The sequence below is a fragment of the Equus caballus genome, chromosome 22 (assembly GCF_041296265.1).
Source record: "Equus caballus isolate H_3958 breed thoroughbred chromosome 22, TB-T2T, whole genome shotgun sequence".
In the NCBI taxonomy this organism is placed as follows: Eukaryota; Metazoa; Chordata; class Mammalia; order Perissodactyla; family Equidae; genus Equus; species Equus caballus.
In genome coordinates, this window is record NC_091705.1 from 15,755,487 (window position 1) to 15,775,370 (window position 19,884).

Here is a 19,884-nt window from a genome sequence, read left to right on the forward strand (position 1 = left end):
TAAAGACAAAGGAAAGTACTAAATGACTTGATGATCATCTTCTTTTCTAAGTGCCTTAATCACCTTTAATCAACATGAAATCACCTAGAAACCTTCACCTGAAACAGTAACATATGTACTGTTTAAGGGGGTCACAAAATAAGACAGATGCCAGTGGTGGCCACAGAATGCCAGAAGAGACTGAAGTATGAAAAATTCAGTCATCTAGATGTTTTGTGACATGATGCTGAACTCCAACAAAGTGTTTTTCCAGTGTGCTGTTTTCTTCTCCTCAGGTGTGATGTTACACAGGAAAAGCCAGCAACTAGGTGTAGAAACCATGCTTAATGCCATGCATAAGATTAGAACACCCTCTCACCTCTTTCTTCACTTCTTCTTCATCTTCCAGTGTCAAAGCAGCCAGTTGCTTAGCTCTCTGCTCCATCAGATTCACATAGCGGATTGGATTTGACAAAGCTTCAATCACATCTAAATAGAGGAGAGACATTTTAAATCAAAGGTCCTGGAGGTATTGATTATCCACCATCCATCTATCCATCCATCCAACCAACCATCCATTCATCCACCCAGCCATTCACGCATTCATTCATCACCCATCTACTCGCTTATCCATCCACCAATTCATCATCCAAATTCCATTCTTCCACCTACCCAAACAACTATCCACTCATCCATCCAACATTTTGGAAATGGACAAGAGTCAGGACTCTTTGCTGAAATCTCAAGAAGAGAGAACTTAAGTGAGGTCAGCTCTGAGAGACAACCTGGACAGGCTCCTACTCAGGATGCCTCAATACTCCAGATTCTTTAGTTTCTTTCTGAGGATTCCTTCACTCTAGCAATGGTCCACATACTTGTACTATTTGGCCCAAATGATGTTTAATAAGTGGAGACTTTTCACATAAAAAGGCTGCTTTCAAGACTGTCAAAACAACCCAAAGGTTTGGCAATATGGGTTTCATTTGCACATGGCACTAGCCAGCTGGAGTGAGTTATGGCTGCCATCTTTGGATGGGGCATGTGCTCCAAGTTTGCCATAGTCTCCACCACTCCCCAGTAACTTACACCCTGGCCAGTTAGCAGTATAAGCATTTAAATTTATGATTCCTGGTTGACATCGCCATAAGTTGGTTCCTCTAAACTCAGGATTCCAACCATGAAAAGGATCAGAGTTCTAAAACTGGCTGAAGGCAAATTCATTGTACAGGCCTAGATAGACTGTTGTAGGACCAGATAGCATGGTTTAGGAAGTGCTGGGCCCTTGAGAGTGAAAAAACATGCTCAAAACTTTATTGATACTTAAATTAAATTAAATAATTAAATTAAAATTTATCCACAAAGGCTTGAGCAATCTACCTCTAAACATACATACAAAAATAGAGGTGATTCTGAGACCAGAATCTCCTGCCTTTGTTTGGTCCAGTTTTCCTTCCACTGAGCCACAAAAATATGGATGACCCCAGATGGAAATATCTCTTTGAGTTATGCTGTTTACCTGCATATGTATCTGGGACATAGTCTTTCACCTCTATGTAGACAAAGACAGCTGGTAGCATCAGAGGCTGGTTCCTCTCATTCCTCAGAGAGATGTAGTGATAGCCTGGAGGGTGACAACAATACTGTGTATCACATTTTCTTCACAATGTTAGTTATAACACAGGAACACCTATGTGATGGAGGTGTTTATTTTAGGTGACTTTGGATGACAAACAGAACACTTCTTTCTCATTTTAATCACATGGTTTTGAGTGATAAGGTATTATTTTTCTCATCAGACAGGAAAACAATGTCAATTCTAATTTTTTCCATTTCCAATCATGTTTTTCTCCACAAAAGAGAATTCAAAACCATATGTCATAACAACTCACTATCAAAAAAACAAACAAGCTGATTAAAAAGTGGGCGGAGGACCTTAACAGGCATTTTTCCAAAGAAGATGTACAGATGGCCAGCAGACACATGAAAAGATGCTCAGCATTACTAATCATCAGGGAAATGCAAACCAAAACCACCAAGAGATATCACCTCACACCTGTTAGAATGGCTATTATCAAAAACAACAAATAACAAGTGTTGGCAAGGATGTGGAAAAAAGGGAACCCTTGTGCACCATTGAAGGGAACGTAAACTGGTGCAGCCACTATAGAAAACAGTATGGAGGTTCCTCAGAAAATTAAGAATAGAACCACCATACAATCTAGCAATTCCACTTCTGGATACTTATTCAAAGAAAATGAAAACACTAATTCTAAAAGATATGTGTACCTGCACATTCATTGCAGGGTTATTTATAATAGTTAAGATATGGAAGTAACCTAAGTGTCTGTTGATGGATGAATGGATAAAGAAGATGTGGTATACACACACACACACACACACACACACACACACACAATGGAATATTACTAAGCCATAAAAAGAATAAAATCTTGTAATTTGCAACAACATGGATGGACCTAGAGTGTAGTAGGCTGAGTGAAAACAGTCAGGCAGAGAAAGACAAATACCATATATTTCACTTATATGTCGAATCTTGAAAACAAAACCAGCAAACAAATCAAAACAGAAACAAACTTATAGATGCAAAGAACAAACTGGTGGTCACCAGAGGGTAGGGACATGGAGGGAAGGATGAAATAGGTGAAAGAGATTAAGAGGTACAAACTTCCAGTTATAAAATAAAATAAATAAGTCATGAGAATATAACGTACAGCATAGAGAATACAGTCAATAATATTGTAATAACTTTGTATAGTGACAGATGGTTACTAGGCTTGTTGTGGTGAGCATTTTGTAACGTATACAGATGTGAAATCACTATGTTGTACACCTGAAATTAATATAACATTGCATGTCAACTATACTTGAATAAAAAACAAAACACCAACAAAAACCCCCACAAAACCGTATGTCATAGCTTGAATTATTTGTTCAAATTTGTCCCCTAAACATGATTTCTTGACTTGAGGCTTGGCCATGCACTTCTGCTTTGGCCAACGGGATGTTAGTGATGTGGTCCAAGCAGAGGCTTAAAACACATCTGCAGAGTCACTCTCGCTCTTATGCATTCCGGTGGGCCATCATGAGAAGTCCATAGTGTGGGCACCACTGCCCCTTCAGTCAGGGCCCCCTAAATGAGCACGAGAGGAACAGACCTAACCCCAGCCCACAGCCTCAAACACAGCTACATGACTGAGCCCAGCCAAACCCTGCCAACCCACAGGCCCATGAGCATGAAGGTGAAACGCTTATAATCACTGAGTTTTCATATAGTTTGTTACGCTTAATTATTTTGGCAAGAATTTATTGATATACCATAGCATGTCACGAAAATGTGACACTGCCAGATTTAAATAAATAATCTTATAGCCCTTGTTACATAAGAACACGACAAAGCAGCATATAGCTTCCTAAATCTTTCTTTAATAATCATGTAAGCAGCGATGGCTTTCTTTACAACTTTGAAAAAAAGTTTCTCACCACTCTATCCATACCTGGTCGAATTGCTTGCACTGGCAAGATCCGGTGACCGATACATTTGCCTCCTTCTTCATAAACTGCTATCCTCAAACAGGCCAGAGAAGGAAGGACCACCTTATAGGGACATTAAGGATGCACGTAGTTATAAGAACGAGCAGGTCCAAGAAAGAATTAGAAAGGTAAATAGTCAAATAGCCCTGCTTCCCTAAATCCAAATAGAAGTTTCTACTTAGCTAATTGATAAGAAGTTAAGTTGCTGCTCTATAATTTCGATTTTCAAAAGGAGAAACATTACCACAGATACAGCTTCATCTATGTTCTCTCACCTTGTCATAATGAGAAGTTTGCTCAGTACATAGACGATTTTCTTTCGACGTGAACATTCTCAACAGTTCTATGTTCAAATACAGCTAGCGGTCTTATCACTATCTGAGCCTTCACTATTATATTTGCAAAGCAAATTGCTTTTACATTTTCAAAACAAAAGCAGAAAAAAAAGGGCTTTCAGGATAGCTTTCAAAATGTGATTGCTTTATAAATATGTAAATTCCCAATTAGGCAACAAGTAATTGCTCATTTTTTTCCCTCAATGTAAAACGTGGAGTAAACAGTTATATCCCAGGTCAAGAACATGAGACCAATTGTATCCTTAAAAATTTATTTTTGATAACAACAGCAAACTAACATTTGACTGTTTTCAACGTGCCAGATATTTTCTAAATGTTTTTAATGTATTAGGGAATATTTATAATAACCCTCTGAAGTGGACCCTATTATTAAATCCAATTAACATATGAAACAAGCGAGCACAGAGATGTTTATCATAGATATTCTCTTTGCAGAGGCTGTCTTTGTAGATATTTTGGCCAGATAACAGCAAAGGGTAGGTAAGAAAGTCTGCTCTACTTTCTATTGGACTTGTCGCCGTCCTTTGTGTGATAAGCATGTCTGAAGACTTGATTTTTGGTGAAGGCAGAGAGAAGGCCTAGTCGAATGCAAATGTTTTAACTCTATCAGAATCTGGACAAGATAGAATGACTAGCTGCCAGTGGCTAGCGATTCTGAATTTAATTAATATTATTCTTGACTTCCCACTCTACCTCATTTGAGTGACAATGCAAACATATTATCACTTGTATTATGAGAGGATGTGAATTAAATTAATAGGTCATTCTGTTCTCCAAATGAGGTATACTAGAATTGATTAACAATACAATTCTAAAAATCCAAACAAGTGATTCACAGAGATCTTGAATAGTTTTCAAGATAGCTTTGAAAATGCTATTGCTATTTAAATCCCCAAATTAAGCAGCAAATAATTGCTCATTTAATTTTTTTCTCAGTGTCAAACACCTGGGATATGCAGTTACATCTCATGTTAAGGACACAAGACCAACCTTTTTGAAGACAATGGGTTCTTCTTCCCAGACGGGATTGACAGCGTTTCCTTGTGATGTCTTGGTCTTGAATGCCTTCCTCCTTGTGTCCACCGGCAAACCGAACATGTCCACTTCTACGTAAGTCCCAACTTTCTTATCAGAAAGAAACTGACCGGAAATAATCTAGAACATAACAGAAAAGGAACAGTAAATGAATAACCACGATATAGGAGAATCCTTTAAGGAGGGAGAAATGCTGATGGTGGATACTGAACCATAGTCAAAATGACACAGAAGCAAGAGTAGAAATATGATTTCTCTTTTGGTTAAAGAGTTGGTAGAGGAATATTGAAAATGCTGAGGTTAGAAGGAGTCAATTAACAAGAAAAAGTTGTACAGGACGAAATATATGAACAAATATCGAGAGTCTGATGAGACTGAGGCTTTTGTAGTTATGATACATCTATTAAATGTTAAAGATGGATCTTTAGAGTCAACTGAGTATAAAGGTTTTTCAAATACTTAAAAATGTTACAAGATAAAAAGTATCATTTTAGCGTGATTGTAAATGAAATAAAAGGTCATTTGAGAGTACAAATTTAAAGCATAATATAGTAGAAACTCTAGCATTTAAAAAATTTCCTCTTGTTTCTAAAATTCAACTTGAAGGAGTTGTTGGAACTCCATGCTATTCCAGTTCTCAGAGTTGTTGCACTTTAAATAAAAAGCCACAATAGTGATAAAAAAACAAAACCAAATATTCATGTTAAACTATCAAGCCCAGTTTATCAGCACCCATAACCTCACCGAGTTTTAGCCATCCACACAATTGCGTGTATCCTTTGTCTGGCCATAAAACTAATGGATCACATATTCACAAAATGTCTCCCATGTCTGCCTCTTTTTCTAATCCAGTTTTCAGAATCTGAGGGATTCTCAGGTGTTGTAAAGGTTACCGGAGGCAAACAAGATGTCCTGCTTTAACACCAGAGAGGGGAGCAGGGGAAAGAGGTGCTGACGGAGCAAACCTGATGAACCTGGGTTGTCTGGTTGACAAAGCTGCCGCTGGCCAGGAGCTTTCCGAGCTCAAGTCCATGAAAGGGGACAGAATTACTGTTCCAAGATCATGACTGGGCCAGAAATTGGATACAATGGTGGCCTGAGAATGGCCATTAGTTTCTGAGTGTGGCCAAAGTTAGCTATATGCTGATGTGGTCAGGAATTCCAAACAACTTCAAGAGAAAGCCATGAGGAAGAGGCTGTCTGAATTTGCCCAGGACTACTCATTTCTCCTGAATGTTCTCTTTGGCCTGAGTGTATGGGACTTGCCAGCAACAATCTCTTTGTTTATCATGAGATTCTACATGAGGACAACTTAGCAGACATTTTACAGCATGTTTGAAACTTCCGAGTTACGGGAGTCACGCTGGGAATTCAGACGCACAAAGATTTTGTGTGCTTAAGGTGTTTGATTAAAGCAGAAGTCCTTGAGTAAGTTATGACACTAACCCTCAATGTTCTCATTAGTAAAAAAGGATGGCAGAACACCATGTGAACTCACAGGTCATTCTGGTCCTACAAAGTCTATGTCTGAGGATCAAAACCAAGGCACCGCGGGATGGGTGTGAGCCTCTTCTTGTCTCTAGCTGTAATGCTAAAGGCAGACCTCTACTGCAGGGTGGCTGTCCATTCAGAGGATACTAACATCTCTAGAACAGTGTCTCCGTTCTGGGCTCAGGCAGCAGTTTACACTCGTTGGAACTCAACTTTCTTTCCTGACTCTGCGTCATTTTATGATCCCTGACACTGTCACAGTGGAATTTTCAGGAAAAAATAAATAAGCAGACACACATGTACAAAGCAAGATGAATCGGCAAACAAGGACAAAACATTATTAGTTTGACCCGACTATCACAACCATGGACAAGGATTCTAAAAATAACGTTTTATCAGTGTGTGATGCTGAGGAGTTTATCTTAGTCAAACTTGACAGGAATGAAGCATCCTCAGCTGAAAACAATTTCCTAAAATAAATATAATCTTGAAGCTCTAATGCTGCCAGCTCCACTCTTCAGATATACAGTGTGAAATAATTTCAAGAGATAAAATTGCGAGACCCTTCATTGAAATTTTATTTTTAATCTTTGATATAAAGTGACATAAATTTTAAAGTAAAAATGGGCTCAACAAGCTTAGGGTAGCTATAAATTAATGAAACTGTGACGGAGCATTTTTTTAACACAGTTTTTTATATGCCTTTGGTTTAGGGCCAATCAGAAAATTGCATTTCTGTCCAATAAAAAACTTTTCCTAGTTCTACAGCTATCCAGTTAAACAGAAAAGAAATGAGACTTTAAACAAGTAAATGAAACTCAGCTACAACCACCAAAAGCTTAGAGAATTCCCATAAAAAGCTCTTCATAAAAATGATTTCCCATTCATAGTATTAAAAATATTTTCTCACAGCTAAAAAGAAATGGTATCTGCTGTAACATTAATTTCAAAGACTGCAGAAATCATTTGGAATTAATTTTTTAGGGCCAGAAGCATGTTTATTAAGCAATTCTTTTATTTAATATCATCACTCTGCGTTTTAAATGCCTGAATACGCTGATAAGAGTTTTGAAAGCCACACTATGGTAACTTGAGACTTGTATTCAATATTTCACAATTTGTTGAGAGAATACTTTTTTCCTCTAATTTTTCTCAGTGTGGATATTTTTCTAGAACTAATGGGAAATAAAAAAAGACCAGATGATTTCTCCAATATGGGTCACTAATTTTTGTGGTAAATTTCACGGTGGGATATTTACAACAAAAGAAAGGATTGGCCACGGTGAATCTCACCAGCTTGTTTTATTGATTTAGTGGCTAATTTTTATCCTGTTAAAAAGTGGCGCTCAGTCTCTTTATCTCATGCGTGTGCCTTCTGAAAACTACTAATTCGGATTCAGTCCTTAAAGAAAAAAGTGCATGAAGGAAATGAAGACTTTGCAGGCAACTAAATTTTTAATGACTAAACTACGCAAAATAGGCAATGTTCAAGACTCTTGTTTGGCACAATTTTATAATAGAGGTGTACGTACCTTAACAGATAAAGTGTTGGCCACTATCCCATCAACGATGCCTTCAGTGAATGGATCAAAATGCTTATCAGGTCTCCTCATGAACTCTGGCTTTAATCTGTAGCCACTCTTCCCGTTATATTCATACATCCCCATATTTATTTGCATAGCCAGGTCTGAATATCAAAGATACAAACCTTATTGTCACTGTACTAATATTTGGAGCAACAAGTAACATTGTATTACAGTCCACATTTTTATTTTTGGTGAGGAAGATTGGCCCTGAGCTAATACCTGTTGCCAATCTTCCACTTTTTGCTTGAGGAAGATTGGCCCTGAGCTAACATCTGTGCCAATCCTCCTCGACTTTGTATGTGGGATGCTGCCACAGCATGGTTTGATGAGCAGTGTGTAGGTCCGGCCAGGGATCAGAACTGGCGAACCCCGGGCCACCAAAGCAGAGGAGGCAACTTAACTACTACACCACCAGGCCAGCCCTGCAGTGCACTTTTGTTCCCATTTTAAAAAGGAATGTTGATTCATTGTAGAAACTTAGGAAACACAGATAAGAAAAAAAAATTGAGCTGTAAGCTCCAAATCCAGAGATAAACCACTGCTAACAGATTGATGTGTATTCTGTTTTTCTACTTCAAATATATTTTGAACATGCAATATGTCCATTTCATTAAATATTTGTCTGCTTTAATTTTCACTGCCATATAAAATTCTTTTGCACAGATATATTTGAATAAATGTTACACCAGGCCCCTCTTTGGGCTCATTTACAGCTTTTCTAATTTTTCACCATTTCATACAATGTTTTGATGAATAGCGTTGTGGTGAAATCTTAGAAGCCATCATTAACAATATTCTTAGCAGTGAAATTTCTGGGTCAAAAGATGTGCACATTGGAAAAGCTTTTTGACAAGTCTTGCTAAAATGCCCATGAGAAAGTTTAAACCACTTTACACCCCTCTTATCCACGTTTTTGAGAATGGACTTCCCCACACCTCACCAAGAGTGGATGCTACAGTTCTTCTTTTTTTAATTTATAAGAAAAAAAGATTTCCTTTTTAAAATTTGAATTTCTTTGATTATTTACCACCAATATCTAATTACACATTGACCTGTTTCTAATAGACAAAGATTACTGGTCAAAGTTTTCCTATGACTCAGTGTATGAAATAAATGTCCACACTAATTGCAATTGCTAAGGTTAAAAAGACCCCAACATTTTAAAGTCTTAAGGAATCTGGGAAGGTGTCGTTTGTTCCAGATTGTCTGAGTCATGACTCATCTGTATTTAGGTGGATAATAAAGAGGTGATGATAGAATTATTTCAAAGTTCCAGGTACAAATCATCTTTAGAGTAGGGAAAATAAGTACAATTTTATCTCTCATTTTATTAAGCTGTTATAACTTTGATACTAAAATTGGACAAAGTATCAAAAGACCAAAATGATGGACCTATCGTATATGAAAAAAATTAACTCCAGAAGCCTAAAAAATTACATTAGCAAATCATAAGTTCTGAAAAGTAATACAAAGCAAGCAAGTAGAATTTATAGCAGGAACAAAAGGATAATTACATATTAGAAGATCTATTCACATAACTTATCACGTTTACTCACAAAAGAAGAAATGAACATATAATCATCCCAATAGGTGTCAAAGAGACATTTGATAACGTTCAACATAAATTCCCAAAACACTTTTAGTTGATTAGGACAAGTGTGTGCTCCTTTAATGTGTGAAAGAATATCTGTCTGAAAGTCACAGCCAGCATCTACTCAATGTGTCACAATGATGAGATTTTCGTTAGTGTCAGGAGGCAGAGAAAGGTGCCCAGTCTTCATGCTATTATTTAGTATTATTCTAGACTGGTCAGTGCAAAGTACTAAGACAGGGGGAAAAGTTAGGATGTGATTAAATTATTGTGATTGTGTATCTGAAAAACCTGATAGAATCTACTGGCAAAACAGGTTATTATAAGAGCTTAGGAAGATGATCATTTATAAAATAAATATATGAATATCAATATCCAGAAACAATCTGTTAAAAATATAATGTTAGGGGCCGGCCTGGTGGCGCAGCAGTTAAACGCGCACGTTCCGCTTCAGCGGTCCGGGGTTTGCCGGTTTGGATCCCGGGTGCAGACATGGCACCGCTTGGCAGGCCATGCTGTGGTAGGCGTCCCACATATAAAGTAGAGGAAGATGGGCATGGATGTTAGCTCAGGGCCAGTCTTCCCCAGCAAAAAGAGGAGGATTGGCAGCAGATGTTAGCTCATGGCTAGTCTTCCTCAAAAAAAAAAAAAAAAAAGAAACAACTTATAAAAAAGAATTTCATCTAAGGAGACTAGACCACTAATGAAGAAAGTGATTTTGCTGAGGTACTTAATATAACAATTTTTTAAGTAGAGAAAAATGTACTTCCTATGATAAGAAAACTGAAAATTAAAAGGTGTCAGTTTTCTTCAGATGAATTTATAAATTTAATGTGATTTTAATCAAAATCTTATTTTTTTCAATGGGGGAGAAGGAAACGTATTAACAAACAAACTAAATTCATTTGGAGCAGGAATCCCACTGGCAATGGCAAGAAAAGAACTGCAAATTAATAGCAATGAAGGAGAATTTCCACTTCCAGGTATTAAACCATATTATAAAACATTATAATAAAAACAGTGAAGTATTGGCTCCAGGAGGCAGGTAAATTTATTAATGAAAAAGAATATAAGTTGAAAAAATGGGCTAAAATTAACAACAACAACAAAAGGCTACATCTATTAAGCTTTAATTCTAGTTCAGTATAAAAAAGGGTTGATGTCTTATTGAAATTATATACCAAAATTAAATTTGGATGGATGAAAGGGTTAAATGACAAATAAAAAGGAAACCATGGGAGAAATAGGGAGTAAATAGGGATCCGATCCTGAGGTGGGGAGGCTGTAATCACAAAAGTAAACCAAACGTCCATAAAACAAAACATTAATCAACCTGAGCTCAAAAAATAAATATAGAAAGTGCTGTTATAAATGAATAGGAAAACTGACAATAGTCCTGAATAGGGCCTTCATAAAAGCAGAAATATAAAAATCAAAACACACATTTAAAATGTTCAACCTCAATAACAAAGACATGAAATTACAACAACAGTGATGTAGTATATTTTGTTTGAAATTTTATTATTATTATTTAATGATAATACTTAACCAAGACCTCAAATGAGAGGGGACATCTCATGTCATACCTTGCTGATGGAGGAGAAATCTAGTGAAACACGTTGATGGACAATTTGGCTTTATGCACAAAGGTTCTTAATACTTTCACATCTTTTAGCAGAGTAATTCTGTTTTAGGAACTTTTCCAAAAAGAACATTAGGGGATAGACTTGACAATTTATATTCAAGACCATTCTCAGAGCATTACTTATAGTCTAAAAAATTCCCTAATGTCCAGTGATAGAAAATGGTTTTAGTGAATTGTAAAATATGCTTAACATACAGCTATTAAAATTCATGCTTCTGCATAGCATTTAGGTGTGTGTATATATATATATATATATATATGCATATATATATTTTTAAACAAGGAATTAAGTGAAAAAGCATGTATATACATAGCCAAAAAAACTTACAGATTACAAAGCCAAAAGTTAACAGTGTTGAATCTCTGAGTGGTAGCATTCCTGGCAGTTTTATCTTTTCTTTATACTTTTTTGAATTTTCCAAATTTTCTATAATAAATACGTATTACTTTAAAAAGTATAAAAATTTTGTTTGAAAATAATGCAAAACCCGTGGAAATGAAGACTTGTTTACAAACTATTGAAAACAATTTCTCAATTTTCAAAATCCACTTTGTTTTGCACTATTTCCTTCCTTGAAATTTGCTTTTATTTGTTTTTTCAATCAAGTCTGGCCAAGTCTTTTTTCCTTGGGAATGGTTTCTGGACACTTGGGAATGTGGCTTTATAACAGAAGGGAAACGACCATTAATGGTGTTACTTACCCACTGTTTGGAAATTAAGGGCAACCATTTGGCAACCTGCGTTCCAGAAGAGCTGAGGCATGTAGTTGGATGAATCCACGCGTGTCCCTTTTGGATATATCCTGCTAAGCTGCATTTTGTTATATCTGGACCATCATGTTAAGTAGTGAATACAATTATAAAAATAATTAGCCAATGATATTAGCTGAGAGGCCACCTTCCATCTTTCTCCATCAGGGAAATGAACTAAATGTTGATGATCTCATGGGGCTAGTGCGTGAAGTATGTAAAAAGCTTCTGAACAAACAGAATAAGTGTGCTTTAATAAAATAAATGTAACATCTCCCTTGCAGAGCCTTCTGGATGAAAACTAATGAGGTAGCAAAAATGATTGAGTCAAAGTCAACGTGATTTTGTGGCGATTATTAAGGACAAGCTTAATGATTAAGGACACATGAGGAAGCTCGAGCGTGTGAAATCGTGTGAGAGGATGATATTGTGTTTGGCAGAAGCAGATAACATGAACTGTGAGGCTATTTTTGAAATGCTCTCTGCTCATTTTCTTAACCTTCTCTGGGAATGCTATTTGCCAAGACAGTGGTACTCTTTATGATTGATAACGAGGTAAATATAGCACAGAAGTTTTGCCCTTGTTTTGTATTTTGGTTCCTATCGTCATCAGTCTTCCATCCTGAGAAGCTTTTAGTTACTGAACAACGCTATGTCTCCAAAACACGGTTGACTATTCCTATGACCAAGTTTGGTAGAGGCTAGCTAAGGTTCTGAGCTCGTGCAGCGGAGTCAGGCCAAATAGAGTTTGAACCTTAATTCTGGAACTTGCTGGCTGTATGGCCTAGGGCAAGTTATTTCCCTTTTCTGTGCCTCAATTTCCTCATCTATAAAAGAGGTTGAACAATTTCTACATTATAGGCCTATGGTGAGGATTAAATGAGATAAGATATATATCAAAAAGTCTATCACATAGTCAGTACTTAGTGAAACATAATGAATATAAGGATTTTATAAGGTGACTTTGTTTATGGAGTTTACATTTGTTCCCCCTCCTATTGTTGATGAGTTTTAAAGGTGACTATTTTATTCTAGGACTTGCTTCATGAAATTGGGCTGTTTGGGATATTTAGTATTAATTTTATGAAAAAAATTAAAGACCTGTTTCATTTTATTTTGATTCATGGATAAAAATAAAGAGCTTTTGTTGGCAGGAGTATCAACAAAGCCACTATTAGTAATATATTTATAGTCTCATCATCATCATCCCAACTATTTTTTGATTGGACACCTATTCCATATAAAGATGTGAGATGCCAGGAAGGTTTGTGTATGTGTGTGTATATACATATATATACACTTTACATGTATTATATCTTGTATATGTGTAGAGTACATAGACACACTTTACATAGCTGTCCCTAACCCAAACAGCAAGTCATAAAGCTAGTGTCATTATTTCTGTACTTCAGATGAAAAGAGTCAGAAGCAGTAAGCAAATTGCCAAAGGGTAAAGAGCTTGACAGTGTAAAGGAAACCTTGAAATCTGGATTTCCTTTACTCCAAGACCAGTTCTCTTCTCCGCATGCCAGGCTACCCCACTCACTTTGCATATGAAACCTGAAATGATTTATCATTCCAGGTGACAGATTTAAGCCATTTCATGCGTCTTTTTAAGCCATTTCACGCATCTTTGTCCTTATTAAAAACAAAAATTAAACAAATAGCACACAACTTCCGTTAATTCAGTAGTCATTCGTCAAATCAAGGATACTCTACAAATTCCACTGGAGACTTCGTAAGTTGCTCAAGTCCTTTGGTTTCCACGAAGGAAGACATTTCAAAACTTCTATTTCTTTCTGAGTTAATACAGCAAAAAAGGTGAGAAATAAAAGTGAACATTATAAATTATCACATGCAGGAAGTAGGCAAACATTCAGTGAAGTTGAAGGCAATGAAGCCTCAGAAAACTTTCATATTCAATTTTTTTCTCAGTGAATTATTTACCTGTAATGAAAGTTTAGTTTCAGTTGTCTCTTCTAATGTTTACCACCTGGGTCAGACATGCTTATGGTTGTGCAAGTTGGAAACATGGTGGCATTAGGATGGGGAAATGAACTTTAGATGTGGAAAGTGTGGCCATGAAAGCTGTCTTCTGAAAAGAGCCTGGGTCCTGCAGGAATCTTTGGTTCTAAATCCATTCAGATTGGTTTCTTAGGGCCATGGCGGGGGTTCAATAGAGAGACTAAGTGTATGTTAGTGCTAGATGCTGGCTGTCTCTTTTATACCCACATTGTCACTGCCTCAGTTTGTATATATCCTTCTGACTCAAATAACTGAAGCGACATTAGATTATGATATTTCAAAGCAGAAGGATCCTTGGAAATTTTCCAGTTGGATGGCCTCATTTTCAGATTAGATAACAGAGGCGGGGGAGGTGAATGTGCTCGAGGTCTCACCACTCTTAGGGAAACATTTTGAAAATGAAATCCAAGCTCCCAATTAGAGTGAGAGAAACAAAACAAAGTTATCTTAGTTTAGAAAGACTCAGAGTCAGATAGTTTCTCTGTCTTCTTCCCAACTAAAAGTCAAACTGTTGTGTACAAATTAGGACGAGCGTCATCCAGAGTGGGTAGAGAGCTCCCAGTCTTTAAAACTGAGCTACTTTGAGGCATTTTTCCCTCTTTGATGCCCACTTTCCATAATTAAAGCCTCATTCTTCCTAATCATTCCCAGATGCCTTCATCCCTCTCCTCACTTTCCCCAGTTTAATCAACTGTAAGGTAGACTCTTTCTTCTCTTATTTTGGTCCATTAAAAATCTACTTTCATTTGACCAATTATTTTAAGCACGACTGTTAATTCAAATTGTCAATTTAGTAGGTGCTTTGTAAAATACGTGTGGAATTCTCTTTAAAAAAGTGATAAAATGATATAAAACACAAGGAGAAAAGTCCTTGTTTGTAAATCTTTGGCTGATGCTGTTGCTGCCAGGTTCTGAAGGACTTAAATGCACCAGCTACTTCTCAGCTTGGCTACTCGTCTAGGAAGTTTTGACTCATGAATTAGGAAAACTCATTTTACAGCCAATGAAATATAAAAATAGCTACTTTAGGACGTTTCAAATTGAATAACTTGTGGTAAGACGCATTGGTAATTAAACGTCAAGGAAAATGTTGAAATCTTTATATACAAACTGTTTTGGAAGTTATGTTCTTTGTTGTAGAGAGCTCAATACCATATGCCACTAAGTTAAGACTCTTTGGGCAAAATTATACATAAATGTGTTATGTAGAAGCTTAGATTTTGATATCTCTGTAAAGCTATCCTTTATAAGAGGCTGCTGTGTTTAAGCAAAAATTTAGTTTTTAACAGTACACATTTATAAGCAGCTAAAGAGTCCCAAAGATTCTCTTAACCTGATAGCATCTTACATTTCATGCAAATATAAAGGACAAACTTCATGAAAGGGCTCTTTTCTTTAGGTGGAGGAAAGACGATATTTTTTTTTTGCCTCCAGTATGGATGTGTAGTTGGATGAAGGGAAAACACAAAGTGACGTGATGTTAATGATAGATTCCCCTAAATATATTAAAACATAGGCTGGGCAAATGGAATGTGGTGAATGAGTTGATTTGGTTCTATTTCTAGTTATCAGGGCTGACCAAGTCTCTGGCTGCTTCCTTTCTGGGCGATGGGTAGATAGTTTATTTCAACACTGTCATTCATGTAATGGATGGAGCCCATGGTGTTGTTCCAAGCCAAAAACAAGTGTAAAACTCTCCATTAGCTGTACTCTGGTCTAATGTCTTTCAGATAACCATGTATGCCTGCAGCCCTATTAAGTACTTTGGGGAAACATCATGGAATACCCTCTCATATTATTATTATATATATTATATATGTATATATGAAATACATATATTTATTATATATGTATATATGAAATACACATACATATATATATGTATAAACCAGATGTCAACTTATGCTATATTCAAGACTTCACAGAATAGTTCTATTAAGGGTAACATTCTTTGGTCTAATTACTTTGTGTTTAAAATATACTCATTATATGCTACATTTGGGGTTTTTCTCCAGGGAAAACTTACTTTTTGAAATTTCAAATGACTCAAACTTGACTGGCTGAATATAGTTCACCAGGTTAGACATCTCTTCTGTGGCCATGGCCTCGCTCCCAGCAGTGCCCTGGAAGCAGGAATAAAAATAACCTTCCCAGAGTCAGCATTAGCACTATATGATCAAGGGTTATTTTCCCAGGGCAATGATCAACTGATCCATGAGAGCGAAAATCACCCCTCCTCTTCTGAAAATGATTATTGCCAATAGAAAATTCATTACAGGAGGAACAAAAAGCAACACCTCACATTGCACACGTGAGGAGTGGGAGGAGGAAGGTGTAGGGGCGGCTCCCAGCTGCTCTGGGACCAGCAGCGTCAGCCTCACCTGGGTGAGCCTTAGAAATCCAGCAAACCAGAATCTGCATTCTTATGAAGGTGATTTAAATGTACAGAGATCAATAGCCAGGTCAATAGAGACAGGTTGCCTAATTGTAAATTCCAAGCCCACCACTTGGAAACTGTGCAATGTTGGGCAAGCTACTTAACTGCTCTGTGCCTCAGTTTACTCACCTATAACTTTAGGGTAAAATCAGTCCCAGTAGTATATAGAGTTTTTGTGATTATTAAATGAGTTAATTTATGTGAAAGAGCTCAGAACAGTGCCTGACACATAGTAACACTTCATATTACTTATATTAACTATTACATGTTGTTAGTGCCATTGCGTTGATTCTGACTCCTAGTGGCCCTGTGCACAGCAGAGTGGAACCCTGCCTGGTCTTTTTGCATCATCCTTTCCCCTTCCGGCGCTGTATTGGACAATGCTCTGCTGCTATTCACAGGGTTTTCATGGCCAGTTTTTTCAGAAGCAGGTGGCCAGGTCCTTCTTCCTAGTCTGTCTTAGTCTGGAAGCTCTGCTGAAACCTGTCCACCATGGGTGACCCTGCTGGTATTTAAAATACTGGTGGCATAGCTTTCAGCATCACAGCAACATGCAGCTGCCGCAGTATGACAACCGTCAGACGGGTGGTATGGTCCCCTGACCTGGAAAGGAGTTTGGGTTGCTGCAGTGAGAGGGCTGAATCTTAACCATTAGACCACCAGGGCTGGCTAACTATTGCATATCACTTTGATGGAGTTTTTAACAAAGAAGAAAACCAACACTGCAATATTGGCATGGACACACCTCTGCAGACTGATCTAATGTTTTCTCCCATCTTTAGAAGACAGAATACATGGAGTCAAGGTTTCTTTTGGAAACTCCTGTAACAATCCTTAGGTTAAATGTTAACTGGGAAATATTAATTTGCAAATGGACCATCCAATTAGTAAAACAGTTTTAAATTATCAAGACTCACTGATAAAAAGTTATACACAATTGAAACAATTCTCAGGCAGAACTACTTTATCAGGCATCTGAACAGTTTCCCTCCTGGACATTAAAATTTAGTGGGGGAACATAATTAATCAAAAATTTAGACTACATTAAAGGAAATAATTATAAGAGGAAGAACATCATGTAAGAATAGCTTATTATTTATTTGTCCTTATTAACTAAATTGTAAAGATACAACTACTGAGACAGATACTTTCCAATGTATTTGAAAGCAGATTCAGTATAAACTTTTTGACCAAGACTCCTGCTAAAACAAAGGTTTAAAATTCCAAGCGACCCATCCCTGATTTGCTTCTAGATTCTTTGAAATTTATATGTCTGAGCTGATGAAGTTATTGGGGAAGCTTAAGCTTATATCAATGGATATCTCTAGTCATTCCAAAGTTATAACATGGAATTAATGCCATATTTTGGAAGATTTCTCCAAAACTCATGTCTTCTCTGGACTTTGGACCATTTAACTGTGCATTTAATTGCCTCAAAACTGAAGCGGGCAGTTGGATAGCAGAGATTTTGAATTCTCCCTCTAGATACCCCATTTGATGGAAGGCACTCTCAGCAACACTGTGATAGAGAACTTTCCTCAGTGCCGTGCTTACTCCTTCAGTGACCCAAGTTTGCATCTTCATTATCAAATAGGCGCGTGAAAAAGTTTTAGAGTGAACTGTGACTCTTTTCACCACTAGATGGCAGAAGGTGGCCATGGACTAGATCCAGAGGGCGTCGCCTGGACTGGTCAGTCAGTGGAAAGCCTCTTCACACCAGAAGCCCAGACACCTACCTCATCCATTGAAGATTTTTTACAGTCATCGTCATCGTCATCATCGTCGCTCTCTGTGTCAGCTTCCCCTGTCAAATTTTAATAACAGATCATGAAGTAAACAAACATTTACAAGTTTGAAACACATGTAACACATGCATTACCAAAAATTTCCTTGGAAATTGGCCTTTCACTGTTGTAAAACTATTCCCCTGGATATGTAAATTTTATTAATTATAAAGAATTATACTGACATTTTGAATGCGGATTTTTTCTACATTTGATTTGTGAATACTATTTGAAATTTCCAAATTCCATAAAAGATGGTTGTCAACATTTTTATCAATATGTTTTAAAAACATATGGCATTGGGGCTGGCCCCGTGGCCGAGTGGTTAAATTCACGTGCTCTGTGTTGGTGGTTCAGGGTTGCTGGAGATCCTGAGCATGGACCTACGCACTGCTCATCAAGCCATGCTGTGGCGGCATGCCACACAGAAGAACTAGAATGATCTACAACTAGGATATACAACTCTGTACTCAGGTTTTGGGGAGAAAAAAAAAAGAGAGGAAGATTGGCAACAGATGTTAGCTCAGGGCCAATCTTTCAAAAAAAGAGGACTCTATCCTAATTTGAAAGAAAATTCTTTAAGAAAACCCAAACATATGGCATCACGTCCAGTTATCTCTCTATGGTATGTGTATCCTATCTTGATGTATATGTTATCTTTCTGGGTCTCTATGACCCTAAAACAGATAAACTAGTACTCCTCCATCTTTCCTTCTTTTTCTCAGCCCTGACTCTCCCACACGATGCTTGGCCAGTGCTCAGCGTGGGTACTCCTCCAAGGCCACAGAGGACCTCACAGAAGTTGAGGCAGAGGAGCTGGGGCAGCACGGTGGCTACAGGAGCACATCGGACTGCACATAAACCATGAGGTACCAACCGTAGCCTACGATTTGCCTGCAGGCTTGTTTGATGGATGCATTGTCCCCTAAGTGATGCATATATCTTAGAAAATGGTGATGTTCTGTTTAAAAAGGCAGGATTAAAATGGGAGAACACTTAAAATTGTTATGCGTGGAAATCTACCTCACTCAGACTTCATTCAGCTTCCTATTTAGCCAATATACAGTCATTTCAAGGGATTGTTTTTCTCTCTGAAGATTTGGTGGATGATTCCACCAGCATGAGGCATTACCTTCCTCTGCAGCTCTTGGCTTCAGTCAGACATGGTAATATCAGTTATGTAAAAAGATTTGCAAGTAAAAAGTAAAGAAGGCATAGTTCAAGACTGATTACTTCCATCTTTCAGGGTTTACACAGTGCAATAGCGTCATAAACCCAGTAGATGGCAATATTGGCTCAGCAAGAGGCAACTTGCATGTGCAAGCACCTCCTGCTCCCTGCCTTCTGAAAGGTAGCTGCCTTGTGCTCAATCCATATAAATGACACGGTGCCCACAGCACTGTCTTCTAAGAAGCTTATAAATGTTTTCATTTGGCTGACGGAGTTCAATCAATAACTGAATGACAGCAGTGAGCAAAGTATTCACAAAATATCTTTAGAGGGAAAAGATTTCTGGGACCGACAAGGCTTATTATGTTTGGCTTATTAAAGAAAGCCACATAGAACAATTTATGATGCAGTTAATAAGGTGAGTCAATTATATTATGGATAGAAAAATGTATGCTATATAGAGGCACATTCTTTTAGGAGGGT

General features: G+C 37.3%; 1 protein-coding gene across 3 annotated transcripts in view; it reads right to left on the reverse strand.

Annotated features, from left to right (window-relative positions):
* PLCB1 (phospholipase C beta 1) overlaps positions 1-19,884 on the reverse strand; it is a 668,292-nt gene that overhangs the window by 124,494 nt on the left and 523,914 nt on the right. For all 3 annotated transcript variants that reach the window (XM_023626130.2, XM_023626131.2, XM_070247468.1), the window contains exons 15-23: positions 18,184-18,251; positions 16,037-16,133; positions 13,700-13,784; positions 11,938-12,062; positions 7,946-8,100; positions 4,878-5,042; positions 3,495-3,594; positions 1,496-1,600; positions 359-468 (exon numbers count right to left, since the gene is read on the reverse strand). In XM_023626130.2, the coding sequence (XP_023481898.1) occupies positions 359-468; positions 1,496-1,600; positions 3,495-3,594; positions 4,878-5,042; positions 7,946-8,100; positions 11,938-12,062; positions 13,700-13,784; positions 16,037-16,133; positions 18,184-18,251 (1,010 nt within the window). The remainder of the gene's footprint in view (positions 1-358; positions 469-1,495; positions 1,601-3,494; positions 3,595-4,877; positions 5,043-7,945; positions 8,101-11,937; positions 12,063-13,699; positions 13,785-16,036; positions 16,134-18,183; positions 18,252-19,884) is intronic.